Genomic DNA, 26,777 nt, shown 5'->3' on the forward strand with positions numbered 1-26,777 from the left:
TAGGTAGATGAGAACTTTCAGGGAGCCTAGTTATTGCTCAAAACCATTCACATTAGGCACTTTCTCGATAGGTGACTTTTCTCTCTTACAGGCTACTGAATCCTGGTAAATCCCTGGCCTGTCTTTGGCTGAGCAGTCTTGAATTAAGGCAGATGTCAAAAACTGGTGGCCCATGTGCTAAATCCAGCCTACTAGTGTTTTCCTTGGCCTGCATAAGGTTTTAAAACAGGTAAGCCATCTCAAAAATGGAGACTTTCACATAAAATCTGGATATTCTGCTTTTTGATAAATTAAATTATGTGGAAACAGAGAACTCTCATTCTTACAATTAGCAATAATAGAACAATATAACAATTACTTCCTTTAGATGGGTCCTCACAGTTCCATCACTCCCTATGGCATCCCCAGGACCGAAGCTGAAGATTAAATGCCTTTTTTCACCATGCTCATGCTTTTCCTTCTTTTATAAGAGGAAGGTGCATAATATTTCTTAAGCCTGACTCCCTCACTCATTTATGTTACATTCCTTGAAGACATTTGGGAATAAAGAGATGTAAATTCAGGTAGTAGACTTTCTAAAGGATACCCTGATCAAAAATTGAAAACGTTTTTTGGAGGGAGGAGAGCTGCTCTATGGAGGGACAAAGCGCTCTGTGTTACAATGTTGAGGGGGGCCTGACATTTGAGTGCCTTCTCTGGCCTTGTCCTGGCAGGGGTATCAGTCTGCCCAAGGATGACTAAGCAGGAAGAGCCAAGCAGCCGACTGACAATGCTATGGGCTCTGCTAACATGAAATGTTCTTGTTCCAATGACACATTTAAGTGTCCTCTTGTTTTATAATAAGGAAACTAGTGTGGTTATTTTCATTTTCAAAACCATAGAAAGAAGTATCACCCATATGATCTGGGAAGAGGGGCAGGAAGTCTTCTGTGCAGAAACCTTTCAAAAGGCCACCAACTGGAACAAGCTTCAAACTCTTTCTTCATTTTACTTAGGGGAGTGGCCACTTCACCCGCATGAAGGACCCAAGCTGAGATTTGGGGGTGGGGATGATCCGCAGGCCCCACCTGGGAGACTGCTGGGATGGGTAGGTGAATGCTGCCCCTTTCTGAGACTTCTTATGTTTCGGAGTAGATGGAGGTCCAGGGGTGAAAATCATATCTATTCTGAAAGAAACAAAGAAAAGAGGGATTAAATTACACAGACCCTTGTTTTGGCAGGAAAACAAATCATTCTATTCCCTCTGAAATCAGATATGGGTTTGGAATAGATAAGAAAAAGGAAGAGGGAGAGAGATACAGAGAGAAATAAAGAGAGAGAGAACCTATGACCTCAGTATATTCTTTTCCTTTCCTTTTTTTTTTTTTGTCTAGTGATACCGAGAACATCTTTCTATTCCAGGGGAGAGGGAGACAGACAAACCACTGAGCAGGGTGAGGGCTGCATCTTATTATTTTTTATAGGAAATACCATATGTGTGCAGCTCTTTTATCCCTCCTCCAAACATCTAGTTAGGGAGTTTTTGCAGCCAAATCCTAGGTTCCATTTTCAGCTGTGTACATCGCTGCTGCTCTGTTGGCCTCTCTGGCCATTAGAAGGATGGATCCAACACCAGCTCCTGCACCCAGGTTCCATTTCTGTGTGAGGTGCCAGCTCCCACCCTGTGCCAGAATCAACAGGAGAGAAATGTTTCTCACCATGCTCCAGGGCTTGGACGGGGAGCAGCCTCAAAGGCTCATCGCAAACCCAGGTCCATTATGGCTATGCACCTAGAAATAGCCATGGGTCCTTCTGTCTCCTCTCTGGAAACCCAGCTGCTCCTCCACAGACACCACCATCTACTAAACCAACCTTCCTTTTTCTCTGGCCCACTGCAAGATCGGCATGGCTGGGAAAATGCAATTAGTCGACCTTCAGCTACAACTCTTAGAAATATATTTGCCAAAAAATGGCAAAAACTATGACAGTGTGATGGTCCAGTCTATGCTCATTAAGATTGGCTGATATTTTTGGAGTCTGGTATGTCTTAGACATCATGCTCCCTGGCTCTGTCTCTCAGACATAATTAACAGCACATTAGGCTCAGAATTCGTTCGCACATGCATTTGTTCAGCAGGCATCGAACACTGTGTGCCTGCCACTATACCAGGAAGTCAAAGTTGATGTCCCAGTTAGAGGTAATGCAAGGTCACATGTAACCATAACTCCAACCCAGTCAGTGGGATGTTCCTACCCACTCAGCAGCCCACTCCAGTGCAGAAACATTCCTCAGACAAGGAAGCTAAGGCCAGAGAGGGTTCATACAAGTTGGAAGTCTCACACAATATGGGGTCAGAAAACGAAAGGTAAATAGCACGCTGGTTTCCTAACTGTGGTTCAGGGAATCTTGGCATCATATTGCCCTTTATTTTTGAAAATTTTTAAAGGGTATTTTTACAACTTATTAAATATTTGATAAATTTAAAAAGTAGGGAAAAAAAAAACAAGTCACAGATGAACTCATCATCTCAGTAGAGCCACTGTAATCTCTTGAGGGAAGTCCTGTTTCTTTCCTCTAGGCCCCCATATGGGAGAAGGTGTGCATGTTGTGTGTATTTCTGAGTAAACATATGTGTGTGTTTTTGTAATAATATCATACATACATATTAGTTAACATCATCTCAAGATCTAGAGTATATTTACTCTGTGATATATTACATATAATATATAAACATATATGTAGCCATAAATATATACATATGCATATGTATAAGTGTATAACATATGTCTGAGCATATTAGTAATCATAAATATTCATAAATCACATAATTTAAAAAAATCTCATGTATACGTTTTCTAAACATCATTTGGTGGTTGCATAACATTTTAATACGAACAGGTGCCATTTTTTTCTTAACCACTATTTCATAATTAAGGAAGTGCTGTGTTCTAGACAGACTAGGGACTTGGTAACCAGTCAGCCCTGGTCTGATTCCCAGCTCTGCTACCTACTAGCTACCAGCTGGGTAATTTGGCTTAAGTCCTTTGCCCTTTCAGCTTCAGTCTCCTCATTGAAAAAAAAGGCACCGCAATGAAATTCTTTTTGGGGTTATAAGGGATTAGACATATATAGGTAGAGAACTTAGGAGCTTAATAAAAATAAATAAAAATTGTGGCAATTATTAGTCGAGCATTGATGCTATTTCCATTTCACTAGCATAATACCTGATGAACATTTTTAATATGGTAAAAAATTATATTTATAATTAGCCAGCTGGAATCCATTTAGATGATCCTGATTCTGTTGGTGACATGGAAAGTAACACAGCTGGGATCCAGTCGAACACACACCTTCCCCTCTGCCTCAGGCCTGACCGGGGTGCTGACCTTGGCCGAAGCAATGTCGTAGAGCTTCTCCACTGCCTGTTTGATCTGTTGTTTGCTGGCCTTAACATCCGCAATGCTTGATGAACATTCTTGTTCTTGAAAAATTCCCCCTGCCTTTGGGTTATTTCTGGATGCTTTTCACCATAAACTCTAAGGTTCACAGGGCTTCGATTCCTGAGCAGTCAGGAGAGCAGCGTCCCCCCAGATGCGACTGCCTTACCTCGTCTGAAGGTACTTTATCCTGGAAAGCATGTCGAGATGCCCTGCGGAATACTGCTCGATCACATCCTTCACGTCGTAAGGCCTCAACGTCTCCTTGAATTTTTTTTTATAGAGACGGAATTGTAGAATTCTGTAAAGCAAAATAAAGGCATTTGCGTGTTATGGGTGGAGCGTGTGGGGAACTATAATATGAGGCTAACAAACACAGGGGCAGGGGAAGAAAAGAACCAAAGAGAAAACGTCTTTCTGTGGAGAACTTCCAACTTTTGGTTCTGGTGCTGCCCCTTCAAACCACACAGAGTTAGGCTGGGTAGTACCTGTCTGTCATGACTACCGCCCTTTATCATTTGAAGAGTAAGAAAGTCGTCATGATACGAGCTAATGTATGTTGAGAGCATTCAGTACGTGCAGACACTGAGTGTAATGTTTATGAGCTATCCCAATAATAGAGAAAATTATAGATGACACAGCTGTGATGCAGAGAGTTTCAGCATCTTCCCCATCTGGCTCATAAGGTCAGAGCTGGTCCTCAGACCCGGGCTGTGTGGTGACCAGCCCAGGCCCGTAATCGGTGTCAGCTGTTGTATCTCATCCTCAACAGCCTCTTTCATTCTTTGGCTTGTGAGCTCCTAAAAAAGAACACCTAGTTTCTGTTTCCTGAGTTTTCTCAGGTTCATTGTAAAGTGGGGCACCCAGAACTGGTAGGTGAGGTCAAACCCTCACCTCCATCCTTTATTGTTCCTTTCCTGGGAACCAGCAAAGTCACTCCTGATGGCTAACGCTCCCTGAGAGCCCCATCATGAAGTTAACTCCTGCTGTGCGCAGCCTCAATTAAAACCTGAATCACAGGTCAGTGTCAGGAGGCCACAGCCCATTCCAGACCCTTCCATCTCATGATTGCACAAGTCTTTTTTATTGTGCACTCAAAGTTCATTTTGTTTGTCATAGCTCATGGCTCCAACCTCTACACACTGTTTTGGAAAATTGACTATACATCTAATTGACTTGCCCTCCTTCTCAACTTCGTGTTAATTTAGAACCTTCCCTTTGTGTAGTTCCATCTAAGACATGAGTCAGCAGATTACAGTTCTCAGGTCAAATCTGGCCCACTGCCTGTTTTTGAAAGTAAAGTTTCATTGGAACTCAGCCACACACATTCATCGTATGTACTGTGTTGGGGCTCAGAAAACAATACCCCAAAATGAAGGCCTTGGAAGCAGCCTCAAAAGCAAAAGTTTTTCTCTGATCTTCTCCTGCCCTCCTGACTCCCAGGTCCGTTCTACCCCAGGGCAGTCATAGAAACTAGAATCCCTCTTCCCCAAGGCAGGTCATAGAAACCAGAACCCCTTTTCTTGAAAGCCAGCCATAAAACCTAAAAATATTTCCCTCTGCCTTTCTGTGTAAAAACTGGCCATAGGGAAAGTATGTGATCTACCTTGTTTGACTGTCAGGCATAAGACCCCCATTCCAGAGAGGGCCCAGCCCCACTCCCAGGAGGAAGTGATGCTTCTCAGAAAGGCCAAGAAGAACCTAGACAGACAGGCTTGCTGGGTTTCCCTACTCAGTCTACTGGCATTAGCTCACACCCTTTTTGTCCAATCCTGTTTCTACATGGCTGTCTGTACTTTGTTGAATCTAAGCATAAAAATGGACACTTCCCCCCTGCATGTTTGGGTCTTCATTCTGAAGGCTTCTGTGCATTCACATTAAATACATTTGTGTGCCTTTTTTTCCAATTAATCTTCCTTTTGCAAGTTGATTTTTCAGTGAACCTTAAAGGGCCATGGGGAACTCCCTCTCCTAGTTCCCTGCAACTGTTACTGCTGCTTTTGCATTACAGTGGCAGAGCTGAGTGCCTGCAACAAAGACCTGTGGACCATAAAACCTTAAATATTTACTATTTGACCCTTTATAGAAAACGTTTGCCCATGCCTGAATCAAGGCATCAATAAAAATGCTAAAAAGGAAAAGGCAGAAAACAGACCATGGAGTATCCCAGCAGAGACTCCCTCCAGGTCAACACATTCGTTAACTGGTTTTCTTTGAATAAGGTCATTCATCCAGACAGTTGTGTTGTCATCCACCGTGTTTGTGTCATATCATACACAATGGTATCGTGAGAAAACAGATCAAAGGCTTTGCTAAGGTCCACATAGGATAACGCTCTGTGCTTCCCTGATCTACTGGACTGGCAATTGTGCTGAAAGTATCCTGATCAGTTTTTGGAGAATTCAATGTAGTTTCTAGAATTCACTGCCACCCTTATAAGGGGCTTACATGCCCATATTCTGATAAAGTTTCTTTAAGTCGTAGCATAGTTTTTATTTTCTTGCAGAATCCTAAAGCAAAACAGAAATAGCCAGGGTGGATTACGATCTCTTCTGACACAAAGAATCTATAGTTTATTATCTTGTTAAGAATGCTCATTAAAAAGAACTATGGGGATGAAGACAGGCAGAAGTAAAACAATTTTGAGTAAGAAGGCTATAAAGGAAGAAAACCCCATGTCAATACACCCCCACCCTGACACCCGTTAACATAAATGGTGGGTACAGCAAGAGAAGAGCACAGCAGTTGGAAGCACTGCCAGGAGGGCTGTGGGGCATGTTTATAACAAGGCAGGCAAGAGCCACCCACAATGACTTCTAATGTCAGCGTCACTCTTCTTGAAGCAGCATCCCCCATAAAGGATATACGTCCTCTCGGGACCTGACTCAGGGTTACTAGAGGGACTTCCTGCCCCCCTTCCCAGAGCGCAAGAGCACGTTACAAGCTGCTGCTGTGGGAGTTGAGCTGGGGTCTGGGGGGACACACGGTGGGGAGGAGGGGACATTACCTGACAGCTCGGATGGCGGCCTTCAGGGTGGGAATCATGTCTTCAATGAGGAAGTCATTCCCGTAGCCTCTGTCTTCCGCCATGGGATCGCCTGTCCCGGCATCTGGGAGGGAGATGCACATATCAGGCAGGACACACCCTTGAAAAGGCTTGGAGACCTCACTGTTCAGTCAGCACTCTCTAAGCCTCTAGATTAGTCAACCCCAAGCCTTTGCTCCCACTTTGTGAAACCACGCAATATTCTCCGGCTGTGACGGTGTTCAGCCTTTCTGAGCAGCCCTTTCTCCCTTCCAGAAGTCTGAGTCAGACGCATGTGCAGCTCAGGACTGGTGGGGGTGGGGAGAGGCTAGAAGGGATGCAAAATGAGTTCCGCTGTCCCAGAGTGGCCCCTGGGAGCGGGCAGAGGGCACATGCCTGCAGTTGGGATTCCTGCTGTCAGTCTCTAACCTGGTGACCTTGGGGAGGCCACTTTCTGAGCTGCGTGTACCTCAGGGGTCTTAGATAAGACTGAGTGGTTGGTGGGGCTCTGGGCCTGGGTGGGCTCAGACACTGAAGACACAGGCTTTCCTGCTTGTCTCTCTTTGCATAAGTAGAAGAGGCACACGAGGCCATTTCTCCTACAGGCCCCACAAGGTGATTTTCTGACACTTCTTCCCACCCCTGGGGGCACTGAGGTCCTGTCTCCAGTTCACTTTGCACCTGGACACTCCCCATCCTTCAAGTTGACCTCTTTGACAATTCATTCACCACGGCCACCCCTGGAAACCACGGTGACACATCCCGAGGCTCCCTAGACAGGATTGGTGCTGATAGTGATGGGGACCCTGGCCCAGGAAAATGGCTAACTTGGGAGCCTCGTGCTCCATGGCTCCTGGGAATGTACGATAGACTCCTCCAGCCCAAAGGACAGGAATGAGGGGAAGCAAGATGTTGGTTCGGGGAGGGAGGGGAGAGTTATGGACCTGAGAGTTCTCAGTGGAGACAGGAGAGGTGAGGGAGGGAGGAGAGGAGGAGACAGAGTCGGGGAGAGGAGAGGCATTACCTTCAGAGCTCTGCCAGAAAGCGTAGGCTTTCATGCGGAAGGCGGTGCGGAAACGCTCTTTATTGTTTAAGCCAACAGGCTTTGGTTCTTTAGAAGGACTTTCTTCTATGGCATCTACATTCAGAGGGGTAAATAGCTTTCCTTTAGTATTGCTACCACGAGGATTAGAAAGGCGAACCCGATCCAAGAGACCCAGCTTTTGGCTACAAAATAAGCAAAAGTGAACAATTTTCCTCCTTCAGTGCAGGCTCTTACAATTCCCCGTCCCTCCATAAAGACTCACACATTCTCCTCCAAGGAAGCATGGGGACCCTGCACTCCTCTGCTGAAGAGTCTCATTAAGCAGTGGAATTGGGCAGGGTGTGACTCAAGTCCTGTTAAGTGGGCTCAAAAACTTACTAACTATTAATATTATACCTTTGGCAAGTTTCTTAACATCTCTGAACTTCCGTTTCCTCATATGCTTAAGTGGAGCTCACGTGAGACTCAGGATAGGAAATGCCTGGATCATTGCAGGACGCAGCAGAGTCATCCTTCCCCACCATGGCCATACTCTGCACCTACAACTTCCTGTCTTTCCTTCCTACCATCCACGGTGCCCGGGTAGTGATTTTACACAGACAAATCCTTATCCAATGTTCTTTGAACAGAACTGAACAACATAAATGACATGAAGCAGAAATCCTTAACCTGCTGTGTACAGACAGACCCCCATGGTGAGAATTCGGAGGTCTGTGAACTTGGAAGGGAGAAAAATATATCTTTAATTTAGTAACTTCTACCTAAAATGTAGCATCTTTTTCAATCACAAATGTGCATTACAAAGCCCAGTAATATCCTCAGTGCCTGTGTCTTTCCACTATAGAAATCACAGGTAATTTTATATCTTGTTATCGAAGGTACTGTTTATGCTCCTTGCTGCTTCAAGATTGTGGCTGCATTCAACCTGCCACTATGCCTGTCATTAAATTCATCACAAACAAGCACACACATGACTGCATCTCAAATTTTTAAATGTTTTGATGACTTTTTCAATATAATAAGTTTCTTCTGTAACTGTATATTCCTTTTTATTTACAGGTTCACTTATTATTGTGAGAAGGGGTCCATGGGCCTCACAATACTGCCAGAAGGGTTCTTGGTACGAAACCCAGTTAATAACTCCAACACAAAGTTGCCCTGGTACCAAAAGCCAGTTGCGCCTTGACTTAAGCCCAGGTCCACCCTTCCCATCTGGCTGACCTGGGGCAAATGTCTGTCCTTTCAAGCCTCAGCCCCTCATCTGTAAAACAGGAATACACGTTCCATTTCACTTGGTTGCTGTGAGATGATGTTTGTCAAGGATGTGACACAGGCTTGGCACACAGCAGGTGCTCTCTAAATATTAATTTTGTCCCTCTGTTTCTCAACCTCTGCCCTCCTGCCATAATGAGCATAAGGAATAAAGTCCTCTTTGTACGGTATTTTCCAAAGAGAGCCACACTGCGTGTTTTCACACATCGACGCAGCAATGTCCTCTTCACTACCCGACACAGGGCTTGGCACACAACAGACACTTATGCACTCATATACTTGTGGAATAAATAACGGTGTGAAAGTAAATGGCTGGTCGAATCAGCTCTGCATGGGTTTGAGACAATGTTGTATTTTTCGAAGAGTGTGTCTAGTTAGGACAGCCATGTGCTTCCACCAGAAGCTGCTGGTTCCTTTGTAGCTTGGTGCAGTGTGGGGGTCGTGGGGTTGGTGCTGCAGAGATGAGGCATGGACACTCCTGCCAAGCAGTCAGCCTCTGCTCTCTGAACACCAGCTCTTCATCTGTTAAGGGAGACGAACAGTATCTGCCTCACGGAGGTTGGGGGAGTATTACATATGATAATATGTGTAATGTTTACTGCCTACAGTCTGGCATACAGAAGGCACTAAGAAATATTTCAAATAACAAATGAGCAAATGGTTGAGTAAATGAATGCTTATATGAATGAGCAGGGGGCACTTACAAGTCCCGGCTCCTTCTAGACCTGTTCTCTCTCACCCAGCACTGTTCCAGCAGTTCAGCTGAGGAACTCCACTAATAACCAGCCCAGGGTAAATGGAAAGAAACTCTAATATTCAGCAGCTCCATCTTCCCTGAATTAAAGTAAAAATGTTTGGAACTGCTTTCCTGACTGGTACTAGATGAATGGCTAATAGGACAGAGACTACATCAGGGCCCGTGGGCTAAAAATAGTGGATGAAGCAGGAACTCAGCTGAACACACAGAGGCTTGCCTGCTCCCCACTGTGTGGAGACCACACATTTCCACGTCTGCCTGCCCCCTTGCATTCGGGCGTCCTAACTAGGCAGGGACTCTGCCTGGTTATCTTTGAACCCAGCACATTCCTCTGCTTAGCACACCTGGATGTGCAACATAGTGGCTAAGATCATGGGCTTTGGGGCAAAACCAGCCTGGGTGAAAGTGTCCTGATGAACCATGTGACTTAGGACACATCACTTATACCCTCTGGTCCCCAGCTTCCATAAGTGTCACTTTGCATGGATGTTTCAGGGTTAAACGAGGCAATGAGTGCCAAGCCCTTGGCTGGCTGTCTGGGATGCAGGAAGCACCCAATAAATGCTGGCTGTCATCATTATCCCGGTAAGTAATCCTCTTCCCACAGAAGCAGTAGGGCCTGTGTGAAAAGGATGGATACAATTTCCTTGGCCACAAAACAAGCTTTTGTTCTTTTTCTTAAATGAACAGAATGAGTTTTGGGGATTTATATATTATTTTACAGTACTTCTAAATGCTAGTCTCAAAACATTCCACATTGTCATTGCACTCCACCTCCATAGGAGGTAAGTATATGAGGAGCTTAATTCTGGATAAACTAAGCAAGACAAAATTAATAGCAGCCGCTTTGTCCTGACTTGAAATTTCAGTATTATTACTGAATATTAGAAAGACAGTGAGAGGACTCTCTTGGTTCTAACTGTGCTGGAACTTAGGATTTTCTTGTTTTGGCCTTTAAATGCTTCCCTGCCACCTCTAGCCATCTAAATTGCTTTGGCCATGTTCACTTAAAACCCCATTGGTCACAGATGACAGTTTAGACGGCGTTAGAAATCCGGGTGTGTCGTCGGCACAAGTCAGAAGCCTCAGCTCAGAATTATTCGCAGCCATTGCACCTAAGAGGCTTATGGAATTCTTCCTGCAGCAAAGGGGATGATCAGCTTATTTCTTAATTGTGTTGCCTGAAATCCAAGACCCCAAAGGATAATTAAGTGGAAGGCAAAGTTCACCCTTGAAACTCAAAACCCATTTCTGCCCTTCTCCGCATGGATTTCCAGTGCATAATTCAGGCCTTGTTCTAGGAGAGTACTGCAGATCTTGCAAGAAAAGCCTTCTTTGGAGCTGATATCAGATTTCCTTGGAAAGCCAGGGTTCCTGATTTGTTAAGTGCAGACCAACAATTCCAAACGTGACTTATAGAAAGTGCAAATAGATGGACTGGGGACCGGAAAGTAAAATCAAGGCTATTTTGTCCTGGGCTCCTGCCTTGGATCTCAGCACTCAGGGAACTCTAGCCAAAGTCAGCTCTGAGCAGTTCCCTGACATTTAGCACTCTGCACGTGCTGTGAACTCCACCTGGGAAAACCTTCATCGCTTCTTTCATCTGAATGACTCTTGTTTTTGTCCTAAACGTGGCCCAAGCATCAGCCCCAAGGCTCACTTATCAGCAAGTCTGGATGGTCAGTGTAGCAACTAAGACCACTTGGACATCCATTCACTGTGTCCCTAGAACACGTTAGGCTTTTCTCATCCGTGGTACTTGGCCACCGTAGTGAAATCTTCGACTCACTAGGGACTGTCCCACTAAATCAGTGGTTGTCCACTGAGGGTGATTTTGATCCCCCAAACCACCACACCTCGCCACAGAGGACATTTGGCAATGTCTGGAGACATACTTTGTTGACACAACTTCTGTTGACCCAGCAGTGGCGGCGAGCACTGCTGCCATCTAGTGGACAGAGGCCAGAGACACGGTTAAACATCCTGCAACGCACAGGAATCCCCAGGAGAATTACCTGCCCCAAATATCAACAGTGCTGATGTTGAAAAATTAGAAGGCGAGCTTTAGGCCAGAAACTACCTTGTTCAATTTGTATATCCAGAATCTAGCCCAGTTCCTGGCATGTTGTAAGCCTGGAAGTATTATTATGATGTTGAATGAAGAGGAATAAAATATTCAGCCTTCTGATTAATAAAATGCATCTAACCTCAGCTGAGAGAGGGAGTGCTGTATTGTGAAAAGAGTGTGGACTTTGGGATAAGAGCACTGGGTTCAAATTTCTGCTTAGCAGTTAACATTCCAACTTGGGTAAGTCATTAACTCTTTCTGATTCAATCTCTTCATCTGTAAAGTGAAGCTAATATTATTGAGTTATTCAACAATGATGTTTTCAACATCTTGTACATGCAAGACTCCTGGTAACTTGCTGAGTATACAGTGGAGATTAAAACAGATGTGGTTTTCAGCCTCCAGTGAGCTTATGATAAAGACATAAAATAAGGAAACAGACACATTTTTTGCTAGAAATCTGACAAGGAAACAGAGCACAGTGAGGAAGAAGAACTGGAGGTCTACTTAGGTAGAGTGGTCAGAGAAGGAGTCTTGAGTGGGTGGGGAGCCCATTATAGTAGTCCAGGAGGAAGGCGATGGTGGTCCAGATATAGAAGCTGAGACCAGAAGGGTGAGAAGAAGCTTGACTTCAAAGAAAAGGGACCAGAGCTCTCCAGACAGAAGAAGCAAGGGGCATGAGGACCAGGATTGTGGCCCCAAAGGGAGGGCTCATGGCCAAAACCTCCTAAGGGAGGAGCGGAGTGGCACCAGATGAGATCAGAGGCCAGATCGGTCAGGGATTTTAGAAATAAAAATAGGATTTAGAAACAAATAGAAAATAGGAATTTCTATTTTATTCTCAGTACACATAAAGGCCACTAAAGATTTTTAAGAAGAGGAAAGTATGTCATGTTTGCAATAAAAAAATACATACCTGTTCATAGCAGTATTATTCACAATAGCCAAAAGGTGGCAGCAACCCAAGTGTTGTCCATGAATGAACAAATAAATAAACAAAATGGATAGATACACAATGGAATATCACTCAGTCTTTAAAAGGAAGGAAATCCTGACACCTGCTTCAACATAGATGAACCTTGAGGACATTGCTCTAAGTGAAATAACTAGTAATAAAAAGACAAATACTATATAATTCCACTTAGATGAGGTATCTAGAGTAGTCAAAATCATAGAAACAGAAAGTAGAATGATGGATACCAGGGCCTGGGGGCAGGGGGCAGTGGGGAGTTATTGCTTAATGGGTACGCAGTTTTAGGCTTGCAAAGTAAAAGGTTCTGGACATTGGTTGTACAACAATGTAAATTTACCAATTACTATTGAACTGTGCATTTAAAAAATGGTTAATATGGTAAAACTCTATGTTATATGGATGTGACCACAATTTAAAAATTGGTGGAGAACAGACTGGTGGGAAGAAGAAAGACCAATGAGGAAGCCACTGACGTTTTCCAGGTGAGAGATGCTGGTGGTTTGGACCGGGGTGATTGTAGTGAGAAAAAGAAGGACACTAGAACTTTGACATATAGTTTGTTATAGAACAACAGTATTCTTCCCTGATGGATTCTACATGGGCTGTGAAGAAAAGAGCCAGATAAGGAACCACTCCTGGTTTCTGGCTGCACAAATAAATGGTGGTGGTGATGCCATTTGTTTGAGTTGGGAAACCTGTGGACAAACAGGCGTGGAGAAAAAATCAGAAGTTTAGTGTGGGACATGTTACTTTTAGGGAGACTGAGAAGCATCCTGTCATGTAGGTAGCTGGAGACCTTGTCTGTCTGTCTTATTCATTGTTATATTTCCAGATTCTAGAATGGTTTCTGGTATATAGGAGTGTCTTAGTAAATATTCACTGAATAAGTGGATGGAGGATGAATGAATCATGGATGGATGAATGAATGATGGATAGATGCAGCATCACTAGAGCCAAAAGAAAGAGTATTTGAAGAAGTGGATAATCTGTTTTATGCCATTTGATGTGAGAGCTCAATGAGATGGCACAGACAGAGTGACCAGCACAGAGCGGCTACAGGGGTTAAGGCTCTAATTTTTTTTTCCTTCTTGCTTCATTCTTTCATCCGCCCATCTTCCCACGTGGAAAGGATGAGGCTGTACACAAGATATGCACTCCCTTTCGGGAGGCTCCTCTAGCACTGTGGTCTACCCTGAGAAAGACGGATGTGGACAGGTAATAAACACCCGTCACCTGTCACATGCCAAACTTTTGAGGCTTTGCTGCCTTATTTTTCTCTCTAAGAAAAGGCTATGAGTGAAAGTTGCTGTCTCTCTTTGTTTCTTAAAATATTTTATCTTTAAAATAAAATAGGATATCTTAACTAGGATGAGATAACAATGAACAAGAAGAGGCCAGCAGGGACCTGGAACTCGACAGGTCTTCCTTAAATGGCATCATCCTTGAGGATGATGGTAATTTCTCTCAGCTCTCACACTGTTCATGGTTGAGCTGGGAGAACCAAATAGCTCATATCCTTTGTGTGATGGTTAATTTTATGTGTCAAGTTGACTGGGCTGTGGTATCCCCAGAAAACTGATAAACATTATTTCTGGTTGTGTCTGTAAGGGTGTTTCTGGAAGACATTAAGGTTTGAATCAGTAGATCGAGTAAATAAGATCTGCTGTCGCCAGTGTGGTTGAGCATCCTTCACTCCTTTGAGGTCCCAAATAGAACAAAAGGGTGGAGGAAGGGTGAATTCTCCCTCTCTGCTTGTGCTGGGACATCCCTATTCTCCTGCCGTGGACGCTGGAGCTGCAGGACTCGTACCAGCAGCCTCCGTGGCTCTCAGGCTGCTGGACTTGGACAAAGTGACACCACCGGCTTTCTTGGTTCTCCGGCTTGCAGATGGCAGATCGTGGGACTTCTCCGCCTCCATACTTGTGTGAGCCAATTCCCATAATAAATATCCTTTTATATGTCTCTACATATTCCACTGGTTCTGTTTCTCTGGAGAACTCTAACAATACACGTCGTTTCTACCTACAAAACAGATTCTGCTGTAGAGAAATAAGGACTCATTGTTTATTTGGGTTTTCTATGCATTTACCTTGGGACATCAGTGTGCTTCTTAACTGATCTAATGAGTTAGCATTTCTAGGGATTTCTCATATAGAAACAGGTGGCCTGGGAAAAGATCACAGACTCAGGCGTCCCAGGCTTTCTAACTGGAAGGATGAAAGAATGAAGGCAGGAAGGAACAAATTAGGGCTTTAATCCCTTTCTTAGCCCAGAAAAAATCTACTCAGCTCTTGACAGCTGGGCCAAAGGAAAGCCCCTCAGTGGATTCTCTCTTGACTTCTTGTTCCAGGTAGAACTTAGAGCTCCCTTCCTTTGTGCCCATTCCCTCCACCCCTGCGTCTATAATATGTCCATACCAGCACCCCGCCACCGACATACATTATGTTGTTCTTTTTGGAAGACAAAACCACTTCCCCCATCAGATGGTGAGGGCCTCCCCACTGAGCTGTGAGTTACAGTTTCCCAGGAGTCTCCAGGGCTGACACAAAGGTGCTTAGTGTTTAGGTTAGGGAAGGCAGGAAGGAGAAAAGTATTGCAATGCTGGGATGCACATTTGGGTTGATCTGACTCCTAAGCTAGCCCTATAGTATAATGAGTTGCATTTCTAGGGACCCCAGGCATAGGAAACCTAAAAGTTTGGGTGCCAGTCAGAATATTAATAATGGTAATAATAAAAGCAAGCTCTTAAGTAATACTTACCATGGGCCAGGTTCTAGTCTAAGCATCTAATCCTTGCCACAGCTGTAGGAAGTAAGTACTCTTATTATAACCATCACATAGATGAGGAAACTGAGGCACAGAGAGGTTTGGTAATATGCTCAAAAATCATATAGCCAAAATTATTAAAAGTAATCTGTAATTTACAGTGTCTAATGTGGCAAAACAACATGGCTTCAATGCTGCTACTGTGCCACAAACTCACAGCACTGCTAAAATAGAGATCACAAGACTGACACAAGGGACTCTTTGCGGCAATAAGATACCAAATTATAAACAAGACTTAAGGCCATGCCAGTCCAAGGTTAAGTCACATACCTCTACACTTAAGGAATAAACTATGTTCTAATTGCCACACGTTTTTTTTTTTTTTTTTTCACTCTAGCAGGTAAACAAGCACTGCATAAGCAACATTAAAACAATTGCAGCTCACTGACTGCCAGATACTAACTGGTCCCCGCCACCTGTTCCACAAGCCACAGCTACAGCTCTGATTGGACAAGAGACTGATTTCACTAACTTTCTCCTAGTAAGAGACCACCAATTATGGACTGGTTCTGGCCAGTTTTCAGCGGCTGAACACTGAGTGCCTTTGTGTCCCTGCTTTACCTTTTGACATACAGAGCCCAGTTGTAATACATTTTCATGTTTAGTCTCCACTGCGAAGTGAACGTGGGGTGTATGTAACATGCGTGTTTGTTTACTGTGCATGTGCGGGTCCCCCCTTTGTGAATATTCATAGCTGCTTCTAGAACTGTTGACTATGCATGCTTGGCCAACTCGTTTAGCATAAATTCCTGTCTCACCTTTCCCTCCCTCGAAGTGTCTGCCTCTGGTTTTGGCCAGAGTCTTGCTCATAGCCTGAAGGCTGTAACACTTTATAAGAAATAAAGTTTTCCTCTCCAAATTCATAAACCTTGGGATTTTCCGTTGACAGCACACAGGCCCTGAAGTGGCTTGGGAATCGTCTAGCCCAACCTCTGCCTTTTAGTGATAAGGGACATGGGTCCAGGTGGTGGGTGGTTCCTAAGGGACTTGCTATTCTCGGGAAGCAGAAGAGCAGGGAAGGTGAGGAAGAAGCAGGATCGTGACTGGACCACCCATGGCCTGGAAGGAACAGCTTCATGGCTTTGAAATAACTGCGATGTGTTAACTTGGTTCTCTCTCATTTGAACAGGTTTGCAAAGTCAGCACTGCTGAACTCAAGGGCCTGTTTGGTTTCCTCTGATCCGGTGAGCCTGAGAATCTATAAGCATGATTCCAGGACATTGCAGTTGGTGCTCCAAAGACACACAGACTTACATACCAATGTGACTGTGAAGAGCAATATATTTTTCTCTGATGCTCTCCTAAAAATAATTATTTTCTCCATGTACCCAAATCTCGGGTATGAATAATACACCAATTGATCAGCACTAATCTCTAGTAAGCATTTGCTACATGCTAGTCTCTCTTCTAGGCATGACAGGTGTCATTCCAGCCAGCCTACGGGGTCAGTGCTGTTATCACCCCCACTGCACAGGTAAGGACACGGAGACACAGAGAGGTGTGTGAGTTGCTAAGAACACATGCTAGTAAGAAGAGGAGCTGGGCTTTGAAGTCTGGTTGTCTAACTCTGGAGTCTGTTCTCAGCCCTTATGGTTATGACCACCTCCGAATTCTACCACCTGGTTACTTCTGGTCACTGGTTAAAGAGGAGAAAAGACCACAGATCTGGAGGGAGCTGGGCATACCCAGGTTCACATCCCAGCCTCTGTGTGAGTTGTTTTACCTCACTAATCCCCAGTGTTCTCATCGGTGTAGGGGGATAATAAAATCTAAATATTTCATAAACATCCATCTCAAATCTTCTATATTGGATCTACTGAGACAGCTTCCTGCCATATGCAACCCCTAATACTTCCCTTTGCAAATGTAGAGGGTAGAATTATATCCCCTCAAAACATGTTCAGTCCCTGACCTGATACCTGTAAGTGTGGCCTTGTTTGGAAATAGGGTGTTTGCAGTGTAATTAAGTTAAGACGAGGGCTTCCTGGATTAGGTGGGCCAATGACTGCTGTCTGTATAGGAGAAAGGCGAGGGAGATTTGAGCACAGAGACACAGACACATTCAGGGAAGACGGCCATGTGAAGATGAGGCAGAGATCACAGTGATGGGTTTACAAGCCCAAGGAACCCTAAGGATCACCACTAACTACCAGAAACTAGGAAGGGGCAAAGGGGGATGCTCCCATGGAGTGTTCAGAGGGAGTGTGGGCCGGCGACACCTTGATTTCAGACCTCCAGCCTCCAGAACTGTGAGAGAATGCATTGCTGCTGTTTTAAGTCACTCGGTTTGTGGTAATTTGTTATGGCTGCTGCAGGAAGCTAACACAGCAAACCATGAGGGCTTAGGGGATATACTTAGTGAAAAGGCCTGTTTTCAGGCTGATGGAACCAAGTCAAGGCGCTGTGACACATTCTCATGTGCTGAGGAATGATGTGCTCGTAGGTAGAGAGCAGGCTATGTGACACACAGGGAGGATCATCCTTTCCCATGTTTTTGAAGCCATAAAAATGGAATTTCCACACTCTCAGAAGAACTAGGAAGAAGCCTCTATGCTTCTCCTGGCTTCTCTCCATGGGAAGAGGTGAACTATTTGATTGGGTTACGGTGAGTGTGCAGCAGCCACTGGCTCGTGTTCCTTTACTGGGCGAGTTCCGTAGCAAATGCCAGTGTTGACATGTGGTCTTTCTCCAGCTCTCTGTGCCTGGTGGCTGGCTGCTGTCTGTGCCCATGCTACTTCCAAGGCCAGACTGGGTGAGAAGTGTCATGAAGCTCCCTTTGCCTCCAGAACCAGCCCTGCTTCACCCAGCAGATGTAACCTATATTTGAATCCTTCTCTGACTCCCAGGTCTATTTTTCAATTGGTTCCTAAATCAGAGGGGAAAGAGAGTTATACTTACCCCCACCCTCATTATTCCAAAAGGAAAATTGACATTAAGTCTTCAGGATATGTCTGGGATCCTTCTGAGGTTAAACATAACTGGTCTGAGTCTCACCTTTGCGTCTCAGTTACTCTGTGGCCTGGGACAGTGCTACAGGGTCTGGATGGCAGCAGAGAAAACTAATAACTGTAGGATTGTGCCCAAGCCTCTTGTTTTGCTCTGGGTAACGGTTTTCTCATCAGTAAAGTTAGGGGATTGGATTAGTTGATCTCTACATTCCTGGTTACCTTCAGTAGTCATTGATTCTAGGGCATGGAAGGTCTCTTACTGCCAACATCACCCATGACTCAGAAAAATTGTATATGTCTAAGTTTGAATTACAGTGTCTGGCCAAATGCTCCTTCACTCCATATACGATCCTGGCTCTGTGCTTTCTCTCACCTCTACAACCTCGTCTCATGGCAGAGACTCCAGCTACGCGAGGCAGGAAAGGTAGAAGAGAACAAAACCAGCACAAGGGATGCCTGCAGGGACTGATCAGGTAACCACTCCCAATAACCAGAGGGGACTCGCATAGCGGTTGGGACCATGAACTATGGAGATAGGCCAGTGGGATCCAAGTCCTGTTCGTGCCACTTTCTAGCTGTATGACCTTGTGCAAGTCACTTACCTATTTGAACCTCAGTTTCTCATGTATATAATGGGGATTAAAAATAGTACCTACCTCGTAGGTGGCGATGGACATCAGATGTGCTTAGAACTATACCAAGCAAATAGTAAGCATCCTTTGTAAGTTACTGTTATGATACTTGAATTCTTTGGTCCAGAGAAGAATGCTCTACTAAATTTGACAGCTCTGTAATGGGACAGACATCATCACCACATAGAAGATAAAGAAGGTAGCTGGGGAAAATTTCTTTCCTTTCCAAAGACAGACACAGAGAAGAAAAGTCTTGAAGGCTGCTGTTCACATTAAATTGTTTGAAATACGAAGTGAATCATTGGGCTGAGGCAAGCAGTTGTTGTTAACACAGTTAACTGTTTTGAGAATTTTAAAAATGCTTGTTTTTATTAAAAAAAAGATTCCCTTAACTATCAGCACTGCTGCACATCTACTGAATAGTTACAATCGATGTTCAAAATGATGGGCCTCACACAAAATACCAAAGTCTTTTTTGACATAATCTATAGAATAAATGAGGCTTAGTATGATTTACTGTTGATGTTCTTTAATGCAATATGATTATTAGGAATTTGAAAATTTGTAGGTAGAACTTATGCCTGTGATGAACGACTATTGTTTTTGTCTGCTTGATGTTTCATCCTCATTCTTTGGGAAAACAGGAGCCTATTCTTTTCAGGAGCCGATTGTCCCCATTTGCATCAAGTGACTCTAGTGGAGGCAGCTAATCGTGGTACTTACATGTGCACCCGCCCACTCTACCGTGGAAGCCCGGTCCACGTGGTCAGCCTTCACCTTCCGAGGCATAGAGATCATCCAGGGTGTGAAGGTGTGACCCAAATTGGGCTGACTGGAGTGCTTCTCCGGGGTTTTTTAAACTAGTGTTGGGTGAAGGACAGATGGACAGAAGAAAGAGGAAAAAACACGTGGTCCTGAGTCTCTCAGCATCAACAGTTTCATTGGTTTGGAGCAAGTCAGCTGATGGGGTGAAAACAAAAGGAGAAGGAGAGGCAAGAGACAAAGAGAGGAAACCCAGAGGGCCCCATTCCTCGTTTCTCAGGGGTCCCCACCTGCTCCGATGGCGGCTGTGTGAGCCATGTCATTGCTCTCAGTCCAGAGTAGTTTAAGTTGTGTCTGTGACACTTGCAGAATAAAGACTGTGTCCATCCATCCATCCCTCTGTCCATCTGTCCACGCTCTCAGTAAGTTCATATCTACAGAAAGCTGACCACATGCCAGGTGTGTTCCAGGCACTTTTTCAGGTGCTGGAGATATAGCAGTAGATAAAACAGAGTCCAGCTTCTTGGAAGTATTTTGTCTAATACATATAATGTATTAAGGAATCATCACAGGATCAAGGGGATGGATACTGAGGGGCCTGGGTGGAGGGTCAGGGGAGGGCTTTCTTGGGAAGTGACACTAGGCAGAGCCCCAGATGAAGTGAAGGAGAAGCTTTATGAAGATGCGAGGTAGGATTTCCTGGCCGAGGGAGAACAAGTGTTCAGATCACGTGTCTGTCGGATTAACGACCTCGCTCTATTCATGGACAGCTAGGATGGCACAGCAACCACCTCTGCTGCAGCAGAACCAGCCCTATGTGGCAGAAGGAGCACAGGCTTCTTCAGAGAGCCAGACAGAGCTGCATTTGAAAGGCCCACCTTGGCTATCGCTGTGTATGACTTAGGTGTAAGTTACGTGAATGCTTGAGCTCAACTTCCTTGTAAGTGAAATGGGGTATAATCCATGCTTTAATTAGGTCATTTATTTATTCGCTTGGCAAATATTTATGGGGTACATCCTATATTTCAGGCACAGTGGTAAGTTTGTGGAGCTCATGGTCTAGAGAGACATTTTATGCTTCCTTTTCAGGAGCTATGATTCTGAGGTTAATCAGAAGGAAGACAGTCAACTTCTATTGCAGGCTTACTAGGGGTTGAGCATAATAAAATGTACACACACACACACACACACACACACACACCTGCATATATGCTTTATTGGGGAAATTCTGAGTCCCACCTAAGAGCACTATGGGTGGGGCATCTAAACTAGGCGAGGAGAGAGAACCAAGATGACATACGTAAAGCACTCAGGGTAAAATTATCAAAGCCAGCCTCTCCGTCACAGCAAGAATTCAGCTGGGCTTATGTTCCTCAAACAAGTCCACATAAATCAAAACAGTCAAGACAACCTTTATAAAGCAATAGCTTTATAACTAACTATGGGCTTGAGCTCTTTTCAATAAGTTGACTCAAAAGTTATTTTTCTTATCCTCCGAATAGCCCCAGGATCTGTTAAGTCACTGAGAACATAATTCTTTCCTCAGCTGACAAGTAAACAGATATGTGGGATACTTATGCTAGAAGTAGGCAATAAGATGAACTGACTCTATTTAGAAATACTAATAAAGTCAGATTGCAACACCAGTTAGCTGTCAGCTGGTTGCAGAAGGTGGAAGATGCATGTCAGTAGGTATTAATCTAATGCATACGTGCACTGCTGACCATCCTGTAGTCCCCGTGTTCCCTGCCTTCTCGGCTAAAGGAATTGACTGCTCTGTGGACAGTTCTCCCACCCTACCTCCAGATCTCATTCTCACCCCCAGACCGTGCAGCTATAAATGCACCTGGCATCTCACCTGCTAACCCATCAGCCAAACCCGACTGCTGCTCCAGTTGTGGATAAAGGAGATTGAGTGGCTCACATAACTGACCTTGCTCTTCTCCTTTGAGGAGGAAGAGCCACCAAATACCCAGCAACTCTGACCTCGAGAAATCATGAAATAGATTTTCCTGCTGCACCCTTGGCAGAGTGGAGGCTCTTGACAGGGGCGTGAGCGAGTTGAAGACCAGATTTCAGAGAGTCCCTTTTCTATGATGGCAGAGGCATCCCCAGGAAAGCCTCAAAATGCATCTATCTGGGCCCAAATTGAACCAGCAGCGCTGAATTCAATGCACAGTGGTACATTCCAGTTTGGCGGCATTCTGTTCATGTTTGTATAGAAAGGCTCTAAAGGTAGATATAATAATTCACTTGCAGTATTAACATCTGTGTGATTTAAAACCCCGCTGGTCACGAGAGAAGGAGAGTGAAGAACACCTGCTGGGAGTCTTGAAACCTGGATGCTGTGAGCCCTGGTGCTCATGGGCTGTGGGACTTGGGGTGAGCCTATCCTCTCAGGGGGCCTCAGCTTCTGTAGAAATATCTGGAAGAGCTCTCTGTGTTGTCTTCCCACTCTGCCTTAGGAGCCACGGGTGCTAGAGGTCCTCTAGCAACTGCCCTGAGGTTGTCATTGTCAATTACCCAGCCTTCCTTTCCAATCTCCCCAATCTCCCCTACAGTCCAAACTGGGTCTGGGCGAGAAACAAGCGGCTGTTTGAAAACGCACACAAAGGACACGACCGGCGCTGTCTGCAATTGCTCCTTCCACGTGAGATTACGTGTGGATGGGGCTTCCTGTACTCACTCAGGAGGACTTGACTCAGCTTCCCAAAGGCCACTGCTCTCACGGAGTTCCCCTACAAGGTAGTTCAGGGTCCTGTCACCTCCTCTGCCCAAATTCTGCCAGCTCTACAAGGAGAGCAGTTGGACGTGGAGTCCAGGAGATCAATTGTGAGGCCTTACATGTGGTTTTTCAGCAATAATGTTTTAAAATGAAGCAGTATGTCATGGAAATAACATAGTCGTAATATTCATACCTGACTCTCAATTTGGGTATCGCCATTCAGTCGCTGTGTGACCCAGGGAGAATGGCTCAACCTCTCTGAGCCCCAATCTCCCCATCCACGAATGAGGATATCAGGGCCTGTCTTACATGGGGGTTGTGAAGGCCAAATGAGGTGACGTATGTGGAACTCCTGTCACAGAACCAGCCCACCGGAGACACTAACAAGTGGCTGCTGCAGTGATTCCTATTAAGGCGTCCTTGAGTAAATTGACATGCAAATGGCAGAGGAATGAAGCAGTCAGAACAGCAGTGAGCCCCAAGGACTCTATCTTGTGACCAGCACAGCCACCAGGGGCCCTACGATGGACCCCCTGTCCCAGCACAGTGGTGGGAAGAAGGGGACTCGTAATCAGAAACTTACCTGGCTGCTGCTTCCAGCTGTTCTTTCCTGTAAGAAGAGGGAGAAAGAAAAAAAAATAAACAAAGCATAAATTACGTGGAACAGCTGCATCCTTCCCCAGTGTTTGCACCAAAGCTTCCCTCTAAAGACGGCAGAACAGAGCAGAGCTCTAGGCCCAGATGGTCCGTGCGGGGGGAAACAGCCAAGGAGGCGGGTTTCCCCAGCCGGACCCCAGGACCCCAGGACCCCAGCCGCACTGCCGCCGCTGGCTCTGCCCGCTTGAGGTTCTTCCCAGCCACACATTCACTCATTCATCCGTCCCGAAAATGGCTGCTGAGCCCCGACTCTGCCCCAGCCCTCGTGCTGGGCTCAGCAGTTTTGTTTAGTGCTGGGGACAGACAGATCAGGAAGCCAGGAATGTCACAATGTAGCAGCCACACACTCCGTAACTGTCACCACCACCATCACCATAGTCAACACTGTCATCACTGCTAACCTTGACTGAGCAGTAATTATTACTCAAATACTATTATAAGGGCTTTTTATGGATTAACTCATTTAATCCTCATAACAACCCTATGAGGTAAGTGCTGTTATCATCCCATTTTCCTGAAGAGAAAATTGAGGCACAGAGAGGTTAAATAAATTGCTCAAGGGCTTACAGGAAGCAGCAGCCAGGATCCAAAGCCAGGGGACCTGGCTCCAGAGCCCCCACTCCTAGCCACGAGTCACTCCTAGCCTTGCTGTGCTGTGCACACTCCAAGACTCCGAGCCTTTGCTCAGGCTGTGCCCCCGCCTAGAGCTCCCTTCCTCTGGTCGCTGCCTGGAACAGCCTTACTTAGCCATTATGTTCCACCTGGAGGGGCCTCTCCTTAGGGTTCTTATGAAGCTGCCCGGGATCTAGACTGAGCCAATCCTTGCACATGTGGGATCATACTCTGCCATCATCACTCGGGTCACGCTGTCCTACAATCATGTGTAGTCCGTGAGCCGCTTGAGGGCAGAGTCTCTGAGCACCCTACACCCCAGCATGTGGGGAGTGCTCACTAAATGCTGAAAGAATGGCTGGCCTATCCCGGGAGTCCAGGGGCCATGGGGAGAGAATGAGAGAATCATAGCACACAAGCAAAAGGCTCCTGGAGAGTGGAGGATCCCGCGTCCAGGGCCAGCTCAGCATCTAGTTCCAGTGTGGCCTTGGGCTGGTCGCACATCGAGTTTCCCCTCCTGGACAATAAAGGGCAGGTTAGCTGTTCTCAGAGCATGTGCACGGAGAAAGCTGTGACCTTCTGGGATTCTCTGGGTCTTCGAATCCAGAAGAAGTAGGGTGGGCAGAAACAGGGGACAGGAAAGCTGAGTGGGCAGCTGAAGGCAAGACTGGAGGAGAAGTCACCGCAGAGGGAAGGGTTAGAGTGTTACACACACCCTGGGCTTCCGTCCTGTGCCGGTGAATGAAGGGCCTGCTCTTCCGATGACAGCACAGGCTCCACTGTGCTCTCTCCCCCACTGCACTCACACTCAGCCTGCTCCACTAGACCCTCCCCAGGAAGGAAAACCCCTGGCCCCGTGTCCCACCCCAGGCGCCACCTGCCCTCGCTGTCCCCACGTGCTCATTTCCTCGTCACTCTTTAGTCCGTGTGGTCTGGCCTATGCCCACTGCTCCCCTGAGAGTGCTCTAGCCAAAGGCCTGGCAAATTCCAAGTGACGACATCCAGTGGGTACTTCCCTGTCCTGTCTCCATCTCCTTTGACAGGACCAGCACAGTTAGCCTGTGTGGTTCACTGTCGATGCCAAACAGTGCCTCGCACATAAGGGATCTCAGTAACCATTTGCTAAGTGAATGGAAGAAACGAATAGAAGGTTTTTAACCACCTTCCAGCAAGGGTGTTCTAGCCCCGTGGCTAGTAACGTAACGGTAGTTTCACAGGACAATAATTTGGGACCTTAGTGTCCTCCCTTCCCCCCTCATCTCTTCTGTGCTGTAGCATCGCTACTTCCTTCCAGCCCAGCTCAGCCGGCACACACTGAACACCTGCTGTGGGCCAGGGACTAAGACGACTACCTTCACACATTTTCTCCAATTTAACCATCACAACAGCAATCTCCAGAAGTGGTCGTTGTTATCCAAATAACTCTTGTCTCATTCTACTTTTATCCAATTTTCTCCCTAAATCATGTTTTCTTCCCAGAGATACAATGGGAAAAACATGGGCTTTGCCATAAGACTTGGGTTCCAATCTTTGTTTCTTCATTTATTAGCTCAGTGATACTAGGCAAGCTAATTAATCATACTGATGCTCTGATTATGTAGTTATGAAAAATGGCGTTACCCTCTACTCACCTTCCAAGACATCCTAAAGCTTATATAAGGCAGCTTACCTGAAAGCAGACCCAGTGCTATTTGGGCCCAGGAAATGACTACTGCATATAGTGGCCCTTTCTCCACTGCTAAGCACGCCAATAATTTTGACCCTGGTCACCAAAGGAACAAGTCCTGGCTGCACAATGAACTAACTGTTCTTGGTCGAGTATCCTCTACTTTCCGGATCTGAGTCTCCTCATCTCCGTTTTAGTTCTAATATCGATCAGTTCCGGAGCTGTGCTGTCCGATAGGGTAGTCACTAGTCACATATGGCTATTTAAATTAAAATCTTAGTTCCTCAGTTGCATTAGTAACAGTCCAATGTTCAATAGCCACCTGTGGCCAGCAGCTACCATATTGGACAGTGCAGCTGCAGGATATGTGAGGTCAGGTGTAATTCCACCATCACTTCTAGGGAACCCAACAGTGTACGTGCTTTTCTGTGGATGGAAAGCAATGTCCGGTTTTAAACATCTGCTTGCATACAAGAATGTTTTATCTACCATACCCCCAGCCCCAGCACCTTCCCATACCTTCTCAGACCCCTACTACCTACTTATATGAGGTCTCTGCAGTGTCCACTACCAGCAGGTCAGAAGACCTGGGTTTGGTCTCCGATATGCCCAACTTGATGGGTGGCCTTGAGCAAGTTCCCGAACTTCTAGAGGTGGGGTCCCTGTTTCTTCTCATATAAAATTGATTTTGGACTTAAAACTCTCTGAGGTTCTTTGCAACTCAAAAACAATGAGTTTATAATTGTAAGTGGTAATAAAAGAAAAACAAAAAAAGAACACCATCACCCATCAGTGATAGGCCCGAACACACAGATATGTGCAAATTAGCAAAGGACTACACTGAGCTGGAAATTCTGATGTGGCCTGATTGGAGCAAATGGGCTACACAACTGCATCCTCTGAAATCTTTGACAGGAATGTAAAATGATGCAACCACTGTGGAAACAGTCTGGCCATTTCTCAAAGAGTTAAACATAGACCTGCCAATTCTACTTCTAGGCATATACCCAAGACAGTTGAAAACATACATCCACAAAATAACGTGTACTCGAATGTTCATAGCAGCACCATTCACAGTAGCCAAAAAGTGGAAACAGCCCAAATGTCCATCAACTGATGAATGGATTTAAAAATGTGGTATATATAATGGGATATTATTTGGTTGTAAAAAAAGAATAAAGAGTTCTGGTACCTACTACAACAGGAAGAAACTTGAAAACATTATGCAAAGTGAAAGAGACCATACATAAAAGGCAACACCTTATATGATTTTGTTATTGTATTATATGTTACAGAATAGGCAGACTAGAGACAAAGCAGATTGGTGGTTGCAGGAGCTGGAGGAAAGAGGAGTAACTCCTGGAGGAACCAGGAGTAACTGCTAATGGGTAC

General features: G+C 45.3%; 1 protein-coding gene across 1 annotated transcript in view; it reads right to left on the reverse strand.

Moving 5' to 3' along the window:
* The window catches only part of KCNQ3 (potassium channel, voltage gated KQT-like subfamily Q, member 3), a 308,368-nt gene that overhangs the window by 3,296 nt on the left and 278,295 nt on the right, over positions 1-26,777 (reverse strand). Inside the window, exons 7-10 of the mRNA XM_012647942.1 lie at positions 7,467-7,662; positions 6,425-6,527; positions 3,587-3,718; positions 1,068-1,166 (exon numbers count right to left, since the gene is read on the reverse strand). Of these exons, the coding sequence (XP_012503396.1) occupies positions 1,068-1,166; positions 3,587-3,718; positions 6,425-6,527; positions 7,467-7,662 (530 nt within the window). The remainder of the gene's footprint in view (positions 1-1,067; positions 1,167-3,586; positions 3,719-6,424; positions 6,528-7,466; positions 7,663-26,777) is intronic.

The sequence above is a fragment of the Propithecus coquereli genome, unplaced genomic scaffold (genome assembly GCF_000956105.1).
Source record: "Propithecus coquereli isolate 6110/MARCELLA unplaced genomic scaffold, Pcoq_1.0 Scaffold28, whole genome shotgun sequence".
In the NCBI taxonomy this organism is placed as follows: Eukaryota; Metazoa; Chordata; class Mammalia; order Primates; family Indriidae; genus Propithecus; species Propithecus coquereli.